The sequence below is a fragment of the Nilaparvata lugens genome, unplaced genomic scaffold (genome assembly GCF_014356525.2).
Source record: "Nilaparvata lugens isolate BPH unplaced genomic scaffold, ASM1435652v1 scaffold2688, whole genome shotgun sequence".
NCBI lineage: Eukaryota > Metazoa > Arthropoda > Insecta > Hemiptera > Delphacidae > Nilaparvata > Nilaparvata lugens.
In genome coordinates, this window is record NW_024090332.1 from 803 (window position 1) to 20,373 (window position 19,571).

Below are 19,571 nucleotides of genomic sequence, written 5' to 3' on the forward strand. Positions count from 1 at the left end.
ATGAATTACAATGTTTTTGTCGGTCTGTAATCAAAAATAAAAAACCCAGCCAAGGTTGCAAGCTACATGCCTTGAAGCATTTTCGGCGAAATAAAACGTACTTCACTGCACAGTAAATAAATATCAGATTACAAAATAATATATATTTTGTAAAATTAGAAACTGTTTGTTACAAGGTTGAAATGGAATAGTTCTATGGCTGAAAATTTAAGTAGCCCAGTTTGATATGTTATGAGTGATATTATCTTGAATGAAAAAGACTAAGAAATTGTCAAAAAACCACAGATTTATGATAATTAGAAAGACCGGTTTCGGTTATTACACCATTGTCAATCTCTGATAAACTGAGATCGACAATGGTGTAATAACCGAAACCGGTCTTTCTAATTATCAATAAATCAGTGGTTTTTTGACAATTTCTTAGTCTTTTTCATTCAATATGAATAATTACCACAATATCAACTTCTCAACTACACAAAAAGTGATATTATCACACATATACAAACATACAGACCAGGCCCTAAGATAACGGAAAAATGTAACTCAAAACGCCCATAAAAACTATTCTATCATATCATGAAATGGTTATGTTCCGTAAAAGATAAATTTTAAATATGGTACAATGTTCAATCAATAAATATAGGCCTACAGTAAAACAATTATTATTGGTAACTAATTAGAATTTCTAGTATAAAAGTCGTTGAAAAATGAACAAAAACGATAATTTTTGAGCACGTTAGCTATCAAAGTAGTAAGCTAGTATGCTACATGGTATATTCAATAAATAATGTTAAAATATTCAAGAAAGTATAGCTACTACAAAAGTTTAACATTCAGAAGTTGAAAACGTTAGATGATTATTTATTTTACAAACCATTTTTCAAAAGAAAAAAACCTTTTTTTAGCCTAATTCATAATTTTTTATAGCTTTTATCTGAGTTGTAGCTTATCAAGTTAACAACCGGTATAAAGCTTTGTCCTTGATAACAAGAATATTTGAATAAATTCAGTTATATTGAAACATTTAACAGGCTACTGCTTTTACTAAGCTGTTAAAAGATAATAATTGTTCAACCAAATTAAATTTCAGCAATTTACTGTTCACGATATATTGAAACATTTAACAGGCTAATGCTTTTACTAGGTACGCTGTTAAAAGACAATACTTGTTCAACCAAATTAATTTTCACAATTTTCTGTTCACGATAAGTGGTTCGAAGCCACTTTAAACCTTAGGCCTACATCTTAATAAAATACCGCAAAAAGGAAAATCCATTTAGTACAGGAAATAAATAGTTAGAGGAGTTTTTCGACTAAACCTTTGCTGGACTGTGACGCTGCTTACATTTTATGTGCCATATTTTTTATTGACACGATTTATTCAGGGAGACCTGGCCCTGATCACAACTTTGGATATAATGAGGACTATCTAAGAATAGTATTTTTTACTTTTAATAGTAGGCCTAAGTTACGCATTATATCAATAACATGTTTATTTATTAAATGAAATAAAAACATGAATATTTTATTGTAATATAGGTAAATTTAAAATACTGACGTTTTGTTATGGTTTGTATCAAACAAATAATATAAAAAATCAGTCATTACGTAATATTAGCATAAAGTCACTACAAACGAGCCGGTATCAGATTATTGTCAAATAATACAAATTTGTTATAAGTTTTAACTTCCAATGCATGCATAGCAATGATTCAAATTGTATTGGAATCACTGTATTAATAATAAATAATTCTTGCAAACAAAAACGAGGTTAGGTTTCAGTTGAAAGAAACTGATATTTGAAATCTGAAGTCCAAGTCTTTTTTGAGAACTATGTAGAGGTCTAGAAAAGTTGAAAAAATTTCTAAATTATCTTTAAAAATGATAGTTTTGATGAAAATTATCAAATTCTGTTGGTCACACCTGATAAAATGGGGTGTGTTAAAACACTAAATCGTACATCACTTTTAGCAAAAAAAAAAAAATACATAAAAACTTAATTTATAATGTTTTAACGGCTCAATTATCGTACATAAATTTTGAATATCTATTTTTTAAACAAAAATTACCTTTAAAATAGTAGTTTGGTTCAAAACAGAAACTCTTCCAAGAAGTAAACTAACCGTGAAACTGATTAAGAAACCAAAGTAGTCTATTTCACCATTCTAAACATGATGACCGTTAAAACTGTAGAATGCAATTAATGTTCAACTTATTTTTCAGTTATTAATTAAAGTTTACATGCTGTAAACAATAAGTAGTAAACAATCATTGAACACTTGAAAAGCAAATGAAATGAAATGCCGGGACACAACTGGATAAATTGTGTTTTTGTCCGACTGCCAGACAAGTGATTTGACAGGGGTGCCAACACTCAAATATTTAGCAGAATTTCATACTTAAAATAGCTGGAGAATCAAAATCATTCATTAAAAAAAGATATTAGAAATTTGTTTTTAAATGTTGTGTAGAATAATATTAATAGAGGATTAATTTTTTCAAATCAGTATTTCAATATCATATAATTAAATAATATTGAGTAAGGACATTGAGTTTAGGACATTAGTTTAATGTAACAATTCAAGTATGTTGATTATTTTAGAACTTAAAAATATAAAACAAGAATAAAACAGAACACTAGAAAAAAGTTTGACTTTTCTTTATTATTCGACACAAAATTGTACCGCGAAAATAAAAATCATAAAGCATAGTGACTGTTTCTGGTTTCCATGGAAACGGTCAAACAAAACACAAGGTCACTGGCCACTTCAATTTTTTTTTGTTTTTACTAGAAATAGTGAAAGCACAATACTTTCAGGCTAACTAAAGCAACAAATATAGCTTCTAATATTTAATAAACAAATAATTTGTATTCAAAAATTTGTAACAACCTGATTCCATTAAGAAAAACGCACAGCAATGACCGAAGGCTGGAAACAGACTGTTACTAATGTGTCAGAACATTTCTTCCCAGGACTATCGTACTACAATAATGACGAAGATGATGAATTCATAAAGCTGGGTATGTAGTTGACACAGTTGTGAGAATAATTTCAAGTTAGGTAATGAGTTTTGATTGCATGTTGAGCGGTAATAATACACAGCTTGATATAATTGCGGAGCGGAAGTGCAATCATTCATTTGAACAATGACACTACAGCAAACAAATTTTTTTTTTAATTTTAACTATAGAACTGCATAACTTTACTAAGCTCCAAGCATTTTATTTGTTTTCATTATGAAGTTTAATATTATTTCATCATTTTTACAATTTCCAAAATTAGAAAAAAAATCGGAGAAGAGTAACTTGGTAGAGCTTACATAACAATAATAATCTAGACGCTTGTCAGCAAAGCAGTTCATAATTAATTTATTACCTATTGTTAACGGTTGGGCTCTAAGATTATGCGGAGAACTTATCCTTGAATTTTTTATAAGATCTTATAGAAGAAATTAAATTTAGGAACAATTTATTCCAGCTTTCACAATACCATACATATTATGATGTACGGTAGGTACATATATATTGTTCGATATGACGAGATCTTGTGTCAGCATTTTGTTATAAATAATAATCTTTGTCAACGGAAAATGCATTTCACTGAACCAATGTTGACAGTTTTAATTGATTGTCACTATAAATTATTCTAACATTTATATAATTACAGATACAGTAGAATAATAGAGATTGTCTTTTTATATTTCAGTCTATTCAAGAGGTTTTAGAATCCTAAGGTTTTAAGGTCTTAATGATCAATATAACTCAAAGATATAAAAATAATCCTCTGTAAATTAATGGCATATTTTTTTTTCCTTAGCTATAGAGCCCAGGGTGGGCTTTGGATTCTTTCACAACATTCCTCCAAGCATCTCTGTCATCAATCAATCTTCTCCATCTTCTATAACCCATCTTTACAAAATCATCTCTGACCTAATCCTAACATCGCATTCTTGCATTACTCCTTTTTCATTTTGAGTAAAGCTTCTCTTTGAACACTATTTATGGTATTCTGGTCTCATTCATCCTGAAAACATGGCCGAACCATCTCAGCCTTGATAACATAAATAAAATATTGTTTCTCTTAGAAATCAATTTAATTTTTCAATTTTTGCAGGTAATGAAGTAGTATCCAATCTTCCACTACAGATGTCATTATATTTCAATGTGGTTTTCTTTCCAGTATGGCTAATCACGACACTTCTTACTCTCTATTTGAAGGTATGGTAATACGGAATATTCATAAAGTAATCTATATATAAGAGAGAGTAGGGTTGTGTTTGTTCGCATCAAAACATGTCAACTTGTGGATTGCATGCCGGAAAAACGGGAATGATTTAGATCTCCAAATTTTGTGCACCCAATCAATCTCGTGCACCTGGAAGCCCGAATTTCAATTTTCCTTCTAGATTTTTTAGAATTAATGTTTAAATTTCATTAATGGTACATTCGATTTCATTAAAAAATCACCAAATCATATGATCAAAATTAAAAAAGGAACATCTGTTTCTATATTGCTTTCTACCTGAGAAACATAGTTTTGAAACTTCGTTTTCCTGATGCAATGTTTAGGCCTACACGTGGCATGGATTATTAATTTTTCAGCTAGAACAATTTTTGAGACAAAGTGCTAAATAAACTTTGTTGAAGTTCTGACACTGTGTTACTAGTAAATATTTGAAAAAAAAACACTTACTTTTGTTGGAGTATTGAGGAATGCATTTCACTCCTGAAGAGGAGCTTCATCCGCCTCAATAGATTCTAAAAATCTAGAATCTCCTCTTCAGGAGTGAAATGCATTCCTCAATACTCCAACAAAAGTAAGTGTTTTTTCAAATATTTACTAGTCACACAGTGTCAGAACTTCAACAACGTTATTATATAGTGTTTAGTCATGGAAAGCAACTTCAATGCTAAATAAACGTCTACAGTTTCATCAATGCTGTATCGGCAATATGAAAACGCATGCAGTTAATATGTCTGAATGAAGGTGTTGTTATTCACATAAAGAAATTATATTCTTCCATTTTTATTTAATTAAAATTTAAAAATTATTCGAGCACTGATAGAATGACTGACTCACTGTATAGTCAGTCGAAAATTTTAATATTGGAATGAGGGGTATATTGGCAAGCTGAGCAAAAAAATAAGGTCATATGCACCTTTTCGTTATATCTTCAAATGAAAAATGAGTTTTGTGGGTTGTCAAAACTCCCTCTGAGAGGGAAACTATTCAACTTATTCTATCTTTTAGTAAAATAACAATGATCATCCATCCATGTATCATCTCCTATACTGTAATAAAGGAAAGAACTGGATTATAAACGTAGCCTATACAGGTGTAAAGTATAGGGAAATTATGTTTGACGCATTATCACGGCAGAACTACTGGACTGATTAGCTTGAAATTTTGCATATAGATTCTTGCTTAACCGAGGGTGGTTATAGACCAATTTTAGATTCTTCAAGATTTGATTACATCAAGTTTTCGGTTTGTCAAGTTTTCAATTATTTGTCATGCTTCCAGTTTGTATGGAAGCAGCAGAAGATTTCTCTTAAAAGGGAAATTACAAGATAGTATGATTGGGGATCCTTTTCGAATGAAAAAAACAGGTTCTCCGTCACACCCAAATTTTTTCCGCCATTTTGAATCCAACTTCTTTTTTTAATTGAAAGGTGGTCATACTGATTTACTTTGAAATGCAGCATATACATTCTTAATCAACCGAGGATTCTTATAGGCCTATTTTGAATTCTTCTAGATTTCATTACGTCAAGTTTTAAGAATGACCCTTGCGAAGCACGGGTTACCTGCTAGTATTAAATATTTACACATTAAAAATACAATAAACTCAAGTATTCACAATATTAGGTTTGAGATATAGATTCAATTAAATTATTAGATCAATTTCATCTAGAGTTAACTTCATATTGTTTAATATTTTCAAAATACACCTAATTACATTAATTATTGTTAAACAAAAATCCTAATTAAATGCTGTAAACCACCCCGAAGATTTCTGCTAGGTACTGCAAATATTGACATCAGGGTAAACAGCTAGATGGAAATTCGATGAGCGCTACTATACACAAATTATTTGTCAGCCCCGGAATCGAACCCAGTACCTCCTAATTGCCGACCAGGAATGCTTACCCTTACACCAAACTGACAATCTCTGGATAGCAGCGCTTACTTTATACGAAGCCATAACGGCCAGCTGCTAATTGCAGCCGCTTAATTGAATAAAATCTAATTTCTCAGTAATTTCCATCTGTAGACTTAATTACATCTTCAACTCACAAAAATACTATGATCTTAAAATCCAATAATAAAGTTCGCTGAGGATGGAGCTAAATGCCCTGATACGTCCCCGGAAACAACAAAACATATTCAAGTAAATATTTAGAAACATGCGGGTACCTTCATAGATTAAGATACCACCAGCTCATTTGTCTTGAAACGTTGCACACTTGTCAGGGCACAGTGCCTTGAAACGAGTTTTAAACTGTCAAGTACTTATGTGAAAAGGCAAGTTCGAAACATAATTTGGATGATGAGATAATTATGAAGTAACGTCAGAGGCCCTGTAATTTGTAATATTACATTTTTCTTCTCACATTGGAATCGAATCTTCAATTCGAGATCTATGGAACTTTATAGTAAATGTCAGAGTTATCAATAGACGGACAAACTTTTTGACGGAGAATTTATTATCGTAAATGTTTGTTGCACTGTTCCATGGTGTCACCGAGGCAGGGTTAACAAATTACTAGATAAATAGTTTATTTAAATAGAATATGTATAAAAATTTAAAATAACATTTTCAAAATAAAGTTTTATTGAGAACAGATGTAGAATGTAAATTCTAAACTTGTAAATTATAATTTTGTGGTGACGTGTCTGTAATGTTGGAGGCGTTGGCTTCGTGACTTGCAACTTTGCTTTTCCTGTTCAGCCCTGCCTTCTTCTGAAAAATGGCTGGCTACAAGTGTTGTCGTGGAGTTTTGCTCTAAATCATTTTCGTTTATTAATGTTTTAAATTGAGTTTTATATAAATTTTTGTGCTGTTTTGTTCAGATTTAGCTGTTTGTATAGTCAAGCCAATAGCCACTGTGTTTCAACTGTAAACTAGATAAGTATTTTAGTTCGTAATAACTCTGAAATAATTAGGCTTAATATATATTCTCCTTGTGTATTTGTGTAAATTCATCTGAAGATTATAAGTTAATTTGCTCTGAAAACTGGATTTCTCATTCATAGGCAATAGATCCATTCACAGTTTATCAAGAATTTATTTTATTGGAGCCGACAACTATTCTTAGGTTGATAGGTGTTAAATGCTATTCCAACCGTTTAAGGAAAAATTGGTAGCACGGCAAATGTTACCCCTGTGGTGGGACCGAATTACAAAATAAATATGTCCCAAATGGTACACCATGAAATCCCTGGTTATAGAAATTATTAGTGGATAGATATCTTGATAGGTTATGAATGGTTTGTTGCTGAGTGGGAGATCGGTTCAAGAGAGATCAAGTTTTAATGAATCAGTGCATATTACAAAATGGCAAACATTAAAAATGATCTGAATCTTATAGCATTCTTAACACAAAGGTTTGATAAGCTAGATGCTAGATTTGATGAGCAAAATGCTAAGTTTAATGCTAGATTTGATGAGCAAAATGCTAGATTTGATGAGCAAAATGCTAGATTTGATGAACAAAATGCTAGATTTGATGAGCAAAATGCTAAGTTTAATGCTAGGTTTGATGATATGAAGCAAGAATGTACTAGTATAAGACTAGAGCAGGTTAGTATAAACCTTCTATTGAAAAGTGCACATGAAACATTGAAAGATGAAGATGAAGATGAAAACAAATTGAAGCAGAATGATAGTAGTGTTAAGTTACAAGATCAACTCATTCAAGTTTCTGAAAATGTAGGCCTAGTTACTGTTGTTGGAAAAGTCAACCATAGTGAGACAGTAGAATTGAGTAAAGAAGTAGGTAGGGAGTTGTCTTCACTGAAAGTCAACTATCATGAAAGTAATATTGCTACATTGAAGGTTAGGAAAACTATGAACAAAGTGAATGATTACATGAGACAGGTTTCTGTGGAGGTTAGGAACAATGTAAACAAAATGAATCTTGCTTTGAGTCAAGTTGATGAGTTCAACTTTCAACTGAAAATTGAAAAGGTGTATGCAATGCATTCTCAAGTGAACATGACTAACTTTTGTAGGCAAAACGGCTTTGTTAAAACAAATGAACCCATGAATAAAATCATGCTCTTGAAGAAAACAAAACGCAAAGTCACCATTGATGTATTAGTATTCAAAGGTTGTTTCAAGTTGCTTATTTACAAGATGATGACTGTGAGTCACATGATGAAAGGGTATTCCCCAACACACAATGATTAGGAATCCTGTGTTATGCCGGGATTCAGAATAGCATAATCGCTACACAGTGTATGGTAAGAGTCCATAATTGTGTCTTTTTTCTTTCCTGTAGCCTATTTTCTTGGCCCTTAATCCTTTCAATTTTCGATTCTTTCCTGTCTTTGTGTAATATTCAGTAAATTTCTTCTATGAAGCATATCTTAACCAATCTTGTCCATAGTCATTTAAATTTGTATTTTTTCTGAAATAATTTTGGAAGTTGAAATAGTAGCTTATTTTCCTAATCTTTAAATTGTTGATAAAACTTAACTTTTCTAAAATCTATCCATTGTAGTGTAAATAATTGTTTGCTTGTGGTATATTTTTTCATCATGTATTACATATTTTAATCATGTCTATTTTTTTTTAGGTATCATATTAGGTAATTAGGTTTTTCAGAGCAATTATGTCCCATGTTCTCATCTTTCATTGCATATTGTGCCATAAGCCATATGTAATTAGGTTATAGTTTTCTTCTGGGCTTTTAACCCATTTTGCATTTTATTTTTTCTTTGCTGTCCAATACTTTGGATTTTTGGTAGACAAGTAGGTGTGATTTTTTTAGAGGTGTGGGCGTGAACCACATACGGCTGGACTCGATTATCTGACCTACTTGTTTGCGATATAAAAACCTTATGACTGCAACAACAAATGTTTGTAAAAACTTTTGCATACTTTTGTTTTTGTGGTCCGATACTAGAGTCTGCTATCACATTGCCTTACAGACATCTAGGAACTTTCCACCCAGTCACAATAGTCAACATTTTTTCCTTCACCAGTTGTTTTTGTGGGAGTGATAGCTCACAATTATAACAAATTAGAGTCATACTTGGAATTTACAAAATTCCATAGTAGTATATTTTATTAAATATACTTCCTCATGAAAGTTCAGTACTGACATGTAGGATAGGCTCTAATTAATCTTTCTCTTCTTTGTATTGTTTTAGGGAATTTATTTACCCAGTTTTCTTTTTCTCTTGTTTGTATTTTTTAGGGAACTTATTTACCCAGTATTCATCTTGATCATCTTTGTATTATAATCTTGAAATGTTTGTACTTATTATACAGTCTTTAAATTTTAAATTATTTTAAAAAATAATTGGTTCAATTTAAAACGTTTTGTTATATTATTAATTGAAATAAGTTTTTGTAATTGATTTTTTTTTAATTTTAAAACTGTTTGTTCTATAAATTTTGATATGATTGATTATCGTTTGAAATGGATGCTGGAGTGTATGTAGAATTTTTAGTGGGGTTTGTTGATTAGAATTTTGCTGGTATGTGATTGTTTTTTGAGATGGAAACCCATTATTGCCTAAAGAAGGAATAACAGAGGTTATGACTTAGAGAGGCAGTAATGAGATAATATTTTTTGTGTTGATTACTTATGTTGATTGCCATAGATGCAGATTACTTATGAATATTGTTTGCCTTTGAAGCAAAATATTATTGATGTTTTGAATGATTTCTTGTTTAATGATTGATAGTAAAGTTTTGTCATGAAATGTAGTTTGTGTTTAGAACATTGAAGAGTCGAAATAAACTGTAGTATCCGACAAACGATGATTAACAATATTAAATAATTTGCTTTTTATACAATTTTTGAACAAAATTAAAACTAAATAATTTTGAAACCCTGAATGATAAATCATAAATGTGAAATGAACATGCTATAAATGAAATGTTATATTAAATGATAATGAAATGCAGATATATTATGAAATGATTGTGAATAGAAGACCAATTGTCTGAAATTATTGAAATATGTATTGAAATTAAATTTTGTTGTGATAATCTGATGTTTTTTTTTTTTTACAATTTTGATAATGATACAGGGTGTTATGAAAAATTATATTTCTATTTTAAAGAATGGATTAAAATTTGATATTTGAACAGTGAATAGATGAAAATGAATTTTTTTAAATTTATCATTGATATGTCCATATTTCACAATTTATGTATTGCTGACTGTATAATAAGATGTTAACAAATTTCAATTTCATAAATACTTAAAAATAATTTTCATGTGTATTAGATTGTATGGATAGCCTAATCAAGTTTTTCTTCTTAGTTTATAAGCATTTTAAGACAACAGGTACAGCACAGACATTAACATTGAAATAGTTATCATGTGAATCTCGAAATCAGCAACAAGTGAACGCCATGAAGAGTGTTAAGAACATTTGGGTGATTTTCAAACTAGTGTGACATAACTACGCCAATATCTACGCCTAAATCTACGCTGCGGCCTACACCAATAACTACGCCAATATCAACACCAATAACTACGCCAAAATCTACGCCGATGCCTGTGCTGATATCAATGCCTGCGCCAATGCCAATAGCTACATCAATGCCTGCGCCAATGCCAAAATCTGCGCCAATGCTGCACCAATGCCAATAGCTACGCCAATGCCTGCGCCAATGCTGATGCCAACACCAAAATCAACGCCGATGCCTGTGCTGATGTCAATGCCTGCGCCAATGCCAATAGCTACGCCAATGCCAAAATCTGCGCCAATGCTAATGCCAATGCCTGCGCCAATGCCAATATCAACGCCAATGCCAAAGCCGACACCAAAGCATACGCCAATAGCAATGCCAATGCTTATTGCTGACTCTGTATCTCAAACTTCAACACTACTGCATTACCTGGAGGTAATTGCCATCCATGTTCACATTCACAACTTTGAATTCAGAAGAACAGTCACAGTATCATGAAAGAATTGATTCAAAAAATCCTCTCCTAAATTATTCCTGTATGCAGAACTCTAAACCTTGAAAGCTGAAAATATCAAAAAACCAAACCTTACCTAAATTAATCCTGTATGCAGCGTCTATCTCTTTTCCAAAAAATGAATTACATTGTCATTTCAAGCGTGAAATGTACATTGTATAATTATATGATACAAAATTTATGTGACTCTGTATTGAATTTGGAATGCAGCCGTCTACTACAAACATGAAGCAATGCTAACTGAGATGTCACCTGTATCGAGTTTGATATGCATCAGTCGACTACAAGTATCAGCCCAACACTACGTGCATCCAGATCAGCCCAACACTCAACGTCATCACATTGGAGTCACACTTAACTGAAAATCATACTGAGTGCCTTAACGGACTGTTTTCCAAAATGTGCATCAATAAAATCAACCGCGTCAATAGTGAAAGAAATGAACATTTTTTGATTTATTGAAATTTTATGTGAAAATTAAATGTAACAATTCATCAATTCATTTAAAAAAAAAAATAATAATAATAAATTTTTTTATTCAACATACTAAATTTTTTTTATGCAATAAAAAATTAAATTTTTCTATCTATTAAATTTATGTGCAATTTCAAAAAACTATTCTTTACATATTAAACTTTCTGTTGAGATATTTTTCTTTAAATTAGAAAGCTAAATCAAAAGTAATATTGATATTCTATATTTTGAGATATTGTTTGGAAACATATAACAAACGCTATTGATGAATTTTTATAATAATTTTCAATATTTTTGGATGACATGTATTGTTTTTCTAGAAAAAATTGTTACTGTTCTCAAATTTAAATTTCAACAATTTTCATTAGGGTCAATGTAAATTTTTTCTTTGAATTTTCAAACAGTAAAATTTTTTTTATGTCAAGAGGGGGGTATTTGTAATATTACATTTTTCTTCTCACATTGGAATCGAATCTTCAATTCGAGATCTATGGAACTTTATAGTAAATGTCAGAGTTATCAATAGACGGACAAACTTTTTGACGGAGAATTTATTATCGTAAATGTTTGTTGCATTGTTCCATGGTGTCACCGAGGCAGGGTTAACAAATTACTAGATAAATAGTTTATTTAAATAGAATATGTATAAAAATTTAAAATAACATTTTCAAAATAAAGTTTTATTGAGAACAGATGTAGAATGTAAATTCTAAACTTGTAAATTATAATTTTGTGGTGACGTGTCTGTAATGTTGGAGGCGTTGGCTTCGTGACTTGCAACTTGTGGCTTTTCCTGTTCTTTCTTCTTCTGAAAAAATGGCTGGCTACAAGTGTTTTGTGGAGTTTTGCTCTAAATCATTTTCGTTTATTAATGTTTTAAATTGAGTTTTATATAAATTTTTGTGCTGTTTTGTTCAGATTTAGCTGTTTGTATAGTCAAGCCAATAGCCACTGTGTTTCAACTGTAAACTAGATAAGTATTTTAGTTCGTAATAACTCTGAAATAATTAGGCTTAATATATATTCTCCTTGTGTATTTGTGTAATTTCATCTGAAGATTATAAGTTAATTTGCTCTGAAAACTGGATTTCTCATTCATAGGCAATAGATCCATTCACAGTTTATCAAGAATTTATTTTATTGGAGCCGACAACTATTCTTAGGTTGATAGGTGTTAAATGCTATTCCAACCGTTTAAGGAAAAATTGGTAGCACGGCAAATTATTCAGATGTGATCAACCAAACTCTGACACCAAATCCCAGCTAGCCAGGACATACGATATTTGAATTATTATTAAGCTTGTATCAATCAGGTATAAATATTAGATACCGTAAAGTTTAGAAACAATATAAGTTATTTTTTGTTAAATAATACCATAGAGAAACAATAGCATAAGTAGATATCCCATGGGTATAGGGCGTTATTTCGCAACTTTTACTGTTATCTCAAGCTGATATTCCACGTAGTTCTTTCCTGTGATGCTCTATGACGCTGGTAGTCTCTCATATTGTACTGTTCATACACTCTTACCCGGTCAAAACAGTAGAAATCGACAATAATCGGCTTGAGATAACAGTAAAAGTTGCGACATAAACGCCCTATACCATGGGATATCAACTTACGCTATTGTTTCTCCATGATAATACCCATTGAAAATACTATTGTAATTTTCGATTTGTATTTCACTTTTGGTATACTATGTAAATTATTATAATATTAAATCAATTTTTGTTGAAGATTGGCTGCCTCTCAATGCTGTACCAAATAATAGTTTTGGTTGTGGTCACCCTGGCAGTACTAATCGAGCTATTTCGACTGTACCTAGGATATCGAGGCAACCTTTGTGAAATGGTAAGCTGTCAAATTCCCCCACAATAGCTTCAACACTCTTTCATGAGTCATACACTTTCATTGACAGATATCACATTTTATCTACTTTCAAATTCTCTCACAATAGCGTCAACAACAAATTCGTTCCTACTCGTCTCATGAGTCCTTATCAGACGTAGCCTTCTAATTGAATTCAGTATGATCTTACTTGAAGTGTAAACGTACAACCATCGTACCTATTTTTCCATTTTATTCATTAATTGTACAATATACTGTCATCATAATAATATTATGATAAGGGAGAAAAAACTAGGCTGAGCCTTTACTATTTCTCTCCCAAATTTTGATCAAAAGTTCATATTGTCCAAATGAGGTTATGAGTCACATCACTGTTTAAACACATAATTTTCGATCCAGGAAAAATAATTTGAATTTGAAAGGTTGATGAATTAAATAAAATTAATTTGTACGCCAAAGAAAAAATGTTGAAAACTTGAAAAAATAATTGACTACTTCGAGAAATTTAAAGCCATGAAATTACAATTTTTTTATTAATTAAACCTAAATTACTTTCTGTACCTATTCTATTTTCCTTGCGTACAACCCTTCAAAGCCCTAATTAATTTTTTCAACATGTTTCACTTCTCTCGTGAAAACTTTTCAGATAGGCAAAGGTAGTTCCAACACTATTTGAGTTGCTTATAGACAGGGAAAGTAGAGAGAAACAATACTAGCGGCTGGCCCGCCCCCGCACTGAACAACTAGGGATCTTCTTATCAGTCCAATACTGTAGTTATTTGTACATCTGGAGACAATATTGAATCTTTTCTCCCTGGGAGGTTAAACAATTTCCCTTGAGGGAGAAAAAGTTACTTTGATCCCGTGACGCAAGCAACATTTTCATCCAGCTAAAATACTCATGGAAACATACTATCATCTTGGATTTTCGTGGTTTTTTGCAGATCCCCGAGTTGGCCGGTTTCTTCATGTTAACCGCCATGCTACAGACCCCGTTGCAACTGTTTCTTCTAGTGGGAGGCTCAGGCCACGGAGCAGTACTGCGAGCAAGCGTGCTCGAACGCTGTGTGCAAACAGTGCAGGTCTGTGTACACGCATCTTCTATCTGCACTATACAGAGTGATTATAAAAGGACTTTAAAGCTTTGAAAGCACATAAATATTTATTGAAAACACCTACAGAATTGAGAAAGCTGTCATTTTGTTAAGGTGCGTACAGATATACGAGCCGCGAACATGAGCAATTCACTTTTAATCAGCTGACTATATCTGTATTTTTACAGAAACGGTAAGATACAGATATAAAAAGCTTGGCATCAGCTGATTAAAAGTGAATTGCTCATGTCCGCGGCGCGTAAATCTGTACGCACCTTTACAAAACCCTTCAAGTTTAAGGTGTGGGTGTTATTTTGGTTCGATGTGACAGCCGTTGGTAATGGACACAAATACCACCGATAATCGATTTCTTGCCAGCAGCATATCAGTCGTAGCTTGTGCAACCGCAACGATCCGAATGTGATCCGATTTCGGAGATCATTAAGATTGTATGGTACATGCGGAACATAAACCTTATCCTTAATGAAACCCCACAGGAAGAAATCCATCGATTTTAAATCCGGTGAACGAGGTGTTTTCTAGACAATCGCTTTCAACTTCGCTGATTTAACCATGCAGGGCCAATTGCATGGCCACCTCGCTCACCGAATTTAACACCGATGGATTTCTTCCTGTTGGGCTTCATTAAGGATAAGGTTTATGTTCCGCCTCTACCAGACAATCTTAATGACCTCCGAAATCGGATCACTGCGGTTGCACAAGTTACGCTTGATATGCTGGTACGAGTGTAGCAAGAAATCGATTATCGGTGGGATGTATGTCGCATTACCAAAGACTGTCATATCGAACCAAAATAACATCCACACCTTAAACTTGAAGTGTTTGTAACAAAATTACACCTTTCTCAAGTCTGGAGGTAATTTCAATAAATATTAATGTGCTTTCAAAGTTGTAAAGTCATTTTATAATTACCCTTTATTTATGTAAGGGCGTGATCACATGAATTCGTATTTGTGCAAGTGCAAGTCGAATCATGCATGAGCTGAAAAACAATATCTGGAGTGCCATTGAAACACTAATGCCCCGTTTCACCAACCTTGGTCAAGGCATTTGAACATGGTTAAAGTCTATCAGCTGGTCAAATCAGAAATAATTCGTTCCAACAACACCAGTTACGTTTAACCACGGTCAAACCAATGGTTAATTTTGATTGCCGCCGAACGGGCGATCAAATTATTTGAACACGGTCAAAAGACTGGCTCGATCAAATTTCTTGCTTGTTTGTAGGTTACCATTTGTTTTTTACGCAATGAAAAATTTCAAAGTTTTTAGTGCGATTGAATTTAGTTGTAGTAAGTTATTTATTAGGTTTGTTCTCGGAATCTTTTAATTATTAGTAAATTATTATAGTATAGAAAATAAAGGACGATTTTGAAAAAGATTTTCTGTTCACTGAATAATACTAATGATCACTCAGAATGTGCTGCCCGCACAAAATCCTGTTTAATTGCTTTATGATTTTATATTTTTTATGTTCAATACTTTTTCTCTAGTAATTTTTTTTTTCAAAATTTTACAGTTTTTAAATTTATGTGTAATATCCAAGTATGACTATATTTTCATTTGATTTTTTACTTATTTCATTTCATTTTTTTTTCTATTGTGAATAAAAGTATGAAGAAGGGCCCCACACCTTGGGGGTTTCATTTAGACTTTGATAGGCCCAGGAGGCCTGCCCCGAAATAATGAATATGAAGAAAAATTAGTACAGTAATTACAAAAAAAGTACAGTAATATGAATTTTTGACGGCCTGACGGTAAAGTAAAAAGAGCATTCAGCGCAAATTTCCCTCTGAATATGAGCAGCGAAACTGATATTGAGTATCATGGAGTGTTACTATATTCACTATATTACAGAATTAAATTTGGATTTTCGTTTAATAATAATTAATTATTCATTAGCATTTGAAAAATTGCAATATCTCAGTAATTTCTATCCATAAAAATCAGATGTAGCCAATAGCAAGCCAGCAAACATGTTGGCCAACTTCAGAAAAGTACAGCTACAAGAGTTGACCATGTTCAAATTTGATCGACGGAGTTTTGATCAATTCCGAAGTTGGTGGAACAGTTGTATGTTTGAACGAGTGATCAAATTTTGACTATGGTCTAATTGACCATGGCTAGGCTATATTTGATCGAGGTTGGTGAAACCGGGCATGAGCAATCTATTGACCGAGCAAAGTGAGGTCTAAGATTCAAGTCGACGGTTTGGCATTTCTCTTAATGTTTAAATGTTTATATGTTGCGCATTTACGGCGAAACGCAGTAATAGATTTGCATGAAATTTGACAGGTATGTTCCTTTTTTAATTTCGCGTCGACGTTTATACAAGGTTTTTTGAAATTTTGCATTTCAAGGATAATATAAAAGGAAAAAGGAGCCTCCTTCATACGCCAATATAAGAGTAAAAATCAGACTACAGAATTATTCATCATAAATCAGCTGACAAGTGATTACACAGATGTGTGGAGAAGCCAGTCTATTGCTGTATTTCCATAAGGTCTATAGTTTCAATCAGGTAATAATTGTGGATGAGAATACTGTGTGAGGTCTATTGTTCACAGAACTACTAATTTATTTATGAGTGATCACATTGAGGTGTATATGTGCAAGTGCTAGTAAAATCATGCATGAGCCGAAAAACAAAATCTGGAAAGTACCATTGAAACACGCTATCAATAGCTTGTGGCTAGCTGCTCACACTGAACGCACCAGCAAATGCACGCGTTCAGTGTGGGTGTTCCTATTGCTCTCTCCATATTTTGTTTCTCATCTGCACGCTTGGTCAATCATAAACAAGCGTGCACTTGCACATATATGCATCCAATGTGATCCACACACTTAGCATGTGTATAGTATGATAAAAAAGCCACGCAATACATAATTTTATATAATGTATTCGATATTTGAGTGTGGTTTCCAAAGTAGGCCCTAAAAGATCAATCAGGGAAGGAACAGTTTCGGGCTGTGCCTATTGCTTGGCCTATTCAATCATTCTATCAAAACCTTCTTCTCATCAGAAATGGGATCAGCTATTATTTTGTTTGCTAGTGGTTGTTTTTTGAGCAGCTGTGTTGATTTTAGTGGTGAACGTCATGCCTAGTCCACATGTTGGCAAACCACCCACCCATCCATTGGGCCAACATGTGGATCCGTCATTGGGCCAACATGTGGATCCGTCATTGGGCTAACATTTGGACATGGCATCATGGTTTTTATATACTGACTGAAGCAATGCTTGATGAAAATTGTCCTAGACGATCAAACCCTCCTTTATCCGCTTCAGTCATTCACTCAATCAACCAAAAATACTTCAAAGTTTCTATCAATCACCATCTAGCCTAGCCTAGCTTCAAGCGTCGAATGACTTCCTACACGGTCAATCACGCTTGAGTTAATCTATAATCATTGATTGAATCCAGCTTTTGATCAGAAAGATCAAGAGACTCCTTAAAGTATAATTTTGATCAGAAGCTTGATCAAATTGATTGAATCAATTATTAAAGATCTATCTGAAAGTAATTTTGACATTTTTTCTTTCATGATTTTAATAGCACCTACTTAACGCAATTTTCGGTAAGATTCAATACCTTTCAATATTTTTCGATGATGTTGACATTGTCTCTCCAGATGTAGAGACACATTACAAGCATGTCCAAGAATTCTTCAAGATATGTATTGAGAATGGAAATCGATGAACAAAGATAAGTGTAAGGTACTGCAAATTGAGATCACTTACCTTGGTCACAAAATAAATGAACAAGGACTGCACAAAACCGATAACAAGGCTTCAGCTATTCTTGCAGCCAAACCACCCACTACACTTCAAAAGCTAAGATCATTCTTAGGTTTGGTGAATTATTATGGACGGTTCATTCCTTTCTCTGCAGACCTTCTTCACAAGTTCTACAATCTTTTCAAAAAGGGCGTTGATTTTCAATCGACTACTGAACTTCAAGAATAATTAACAAACATAACAAAATTGGATAAATTAGTAATAATAAACTAGAAATTAATTTTGACCTTTTTTCTTTCATGATTTCTATAGCACCTACTTAGAGGCTGATGAGCTATTATATTTTTACTTGAATTGATAAGAATATTATTTGTAAAGATGAGATCCATTGGTTCAGTCTTCTGTTTTGAAGTGATTTATATTTTAAGGATGATGAATGGTTTTTCAATTTGATGTAGGTTACTAAAACCCTTTTCTAATAACTTTTTGTTTTATATTATTCATTTATAAAATGTATTTATATTATTAATTTGATTTATTGCAGGTGTGTCTACTAGCTGTGCAGTTGGTGAGTGGCTGCCAGGCGTTACGTAACGCGGCACGACATTCCGCCCAGCAGTTCCATATTGCCCGATTCAAAATGGCCGAGCTTCCAAGTCGATTGCAGTTGCGAACAAAGTCCACTTGAATGACGGAATAAGACGAAGAAAAACAAGAACCAGAAGAATAAGAAAATAAAGTTTAAGAAAGAGGATGATAAAATGAAATTGAAGAAGAAGAGGGAGAAGAAGAAAAAGAAGGGGAAGAGGAGAAAAAGAGAAAGAAGAAGAAGAAGAAGGGGAAGAGGAGAAAAGGAGAAAGAAGAAGAAGAAGAAGAAGGAGGAAAAGAAGAAGGATAAAAAGAAGATGAATAATAAATAATAATAAGAGGACGATGATGATGAAGAAAAAGAATAATAATAAGATGATGATGATGAAGAAGAAGAAGAAAATGGAAATAAATAAATAGTAAAAAATAATGATATGAAGAAAATGAAACTATTGAAAATAATTCATTCGGGCTTTGAAGGGTTGTGCATTTACTCTGTAAGTAAGATCATACTGAAGGAGAGGGAGAAAAAGAAAAAGAAGAAGAAGTAGAAGAAAAAGAGGAGGGAGAAGAAGGAGAAGAAGAAGGAGAAAAAGAAGAGGAGAATGCGGAAAAGAAGAAGAAGGAGAAGAGGA

General features: G+C 32.5%; 1 protein-coding gene across 1 annotated transcript; it reads left to right on the forward strand.

Moving 5' to 3' along the window:
• The first annotated feature begins 2,731 nt into the window (after positions 1-2,731).
• Positions 2,732-19,131, forward strand: LOC111047237 (transmembrane protein 17-like). Its single transcript, XM_039444068.1, has 5 exons — positions 2,732-3,022; positions 4,116-4,219; positions 13,383-13,496; positions 14,438-14,575; positions 18,892-19,131. The coding sequence occupies exons 1-5, from the start codon at positions 2,920-2,922 to the stop codon at positions 19,033-19,035; spliced, it is 603 nt and encodes a 200-aa protein (XP_039300002.1). The 5' UTR covers positions 2,732-2,919; the 3' UTR covers positions 19,036-19,131.
• The last annotated feature ends 440 nt before the right edge of the window (positions 19,132-19,571 follow it).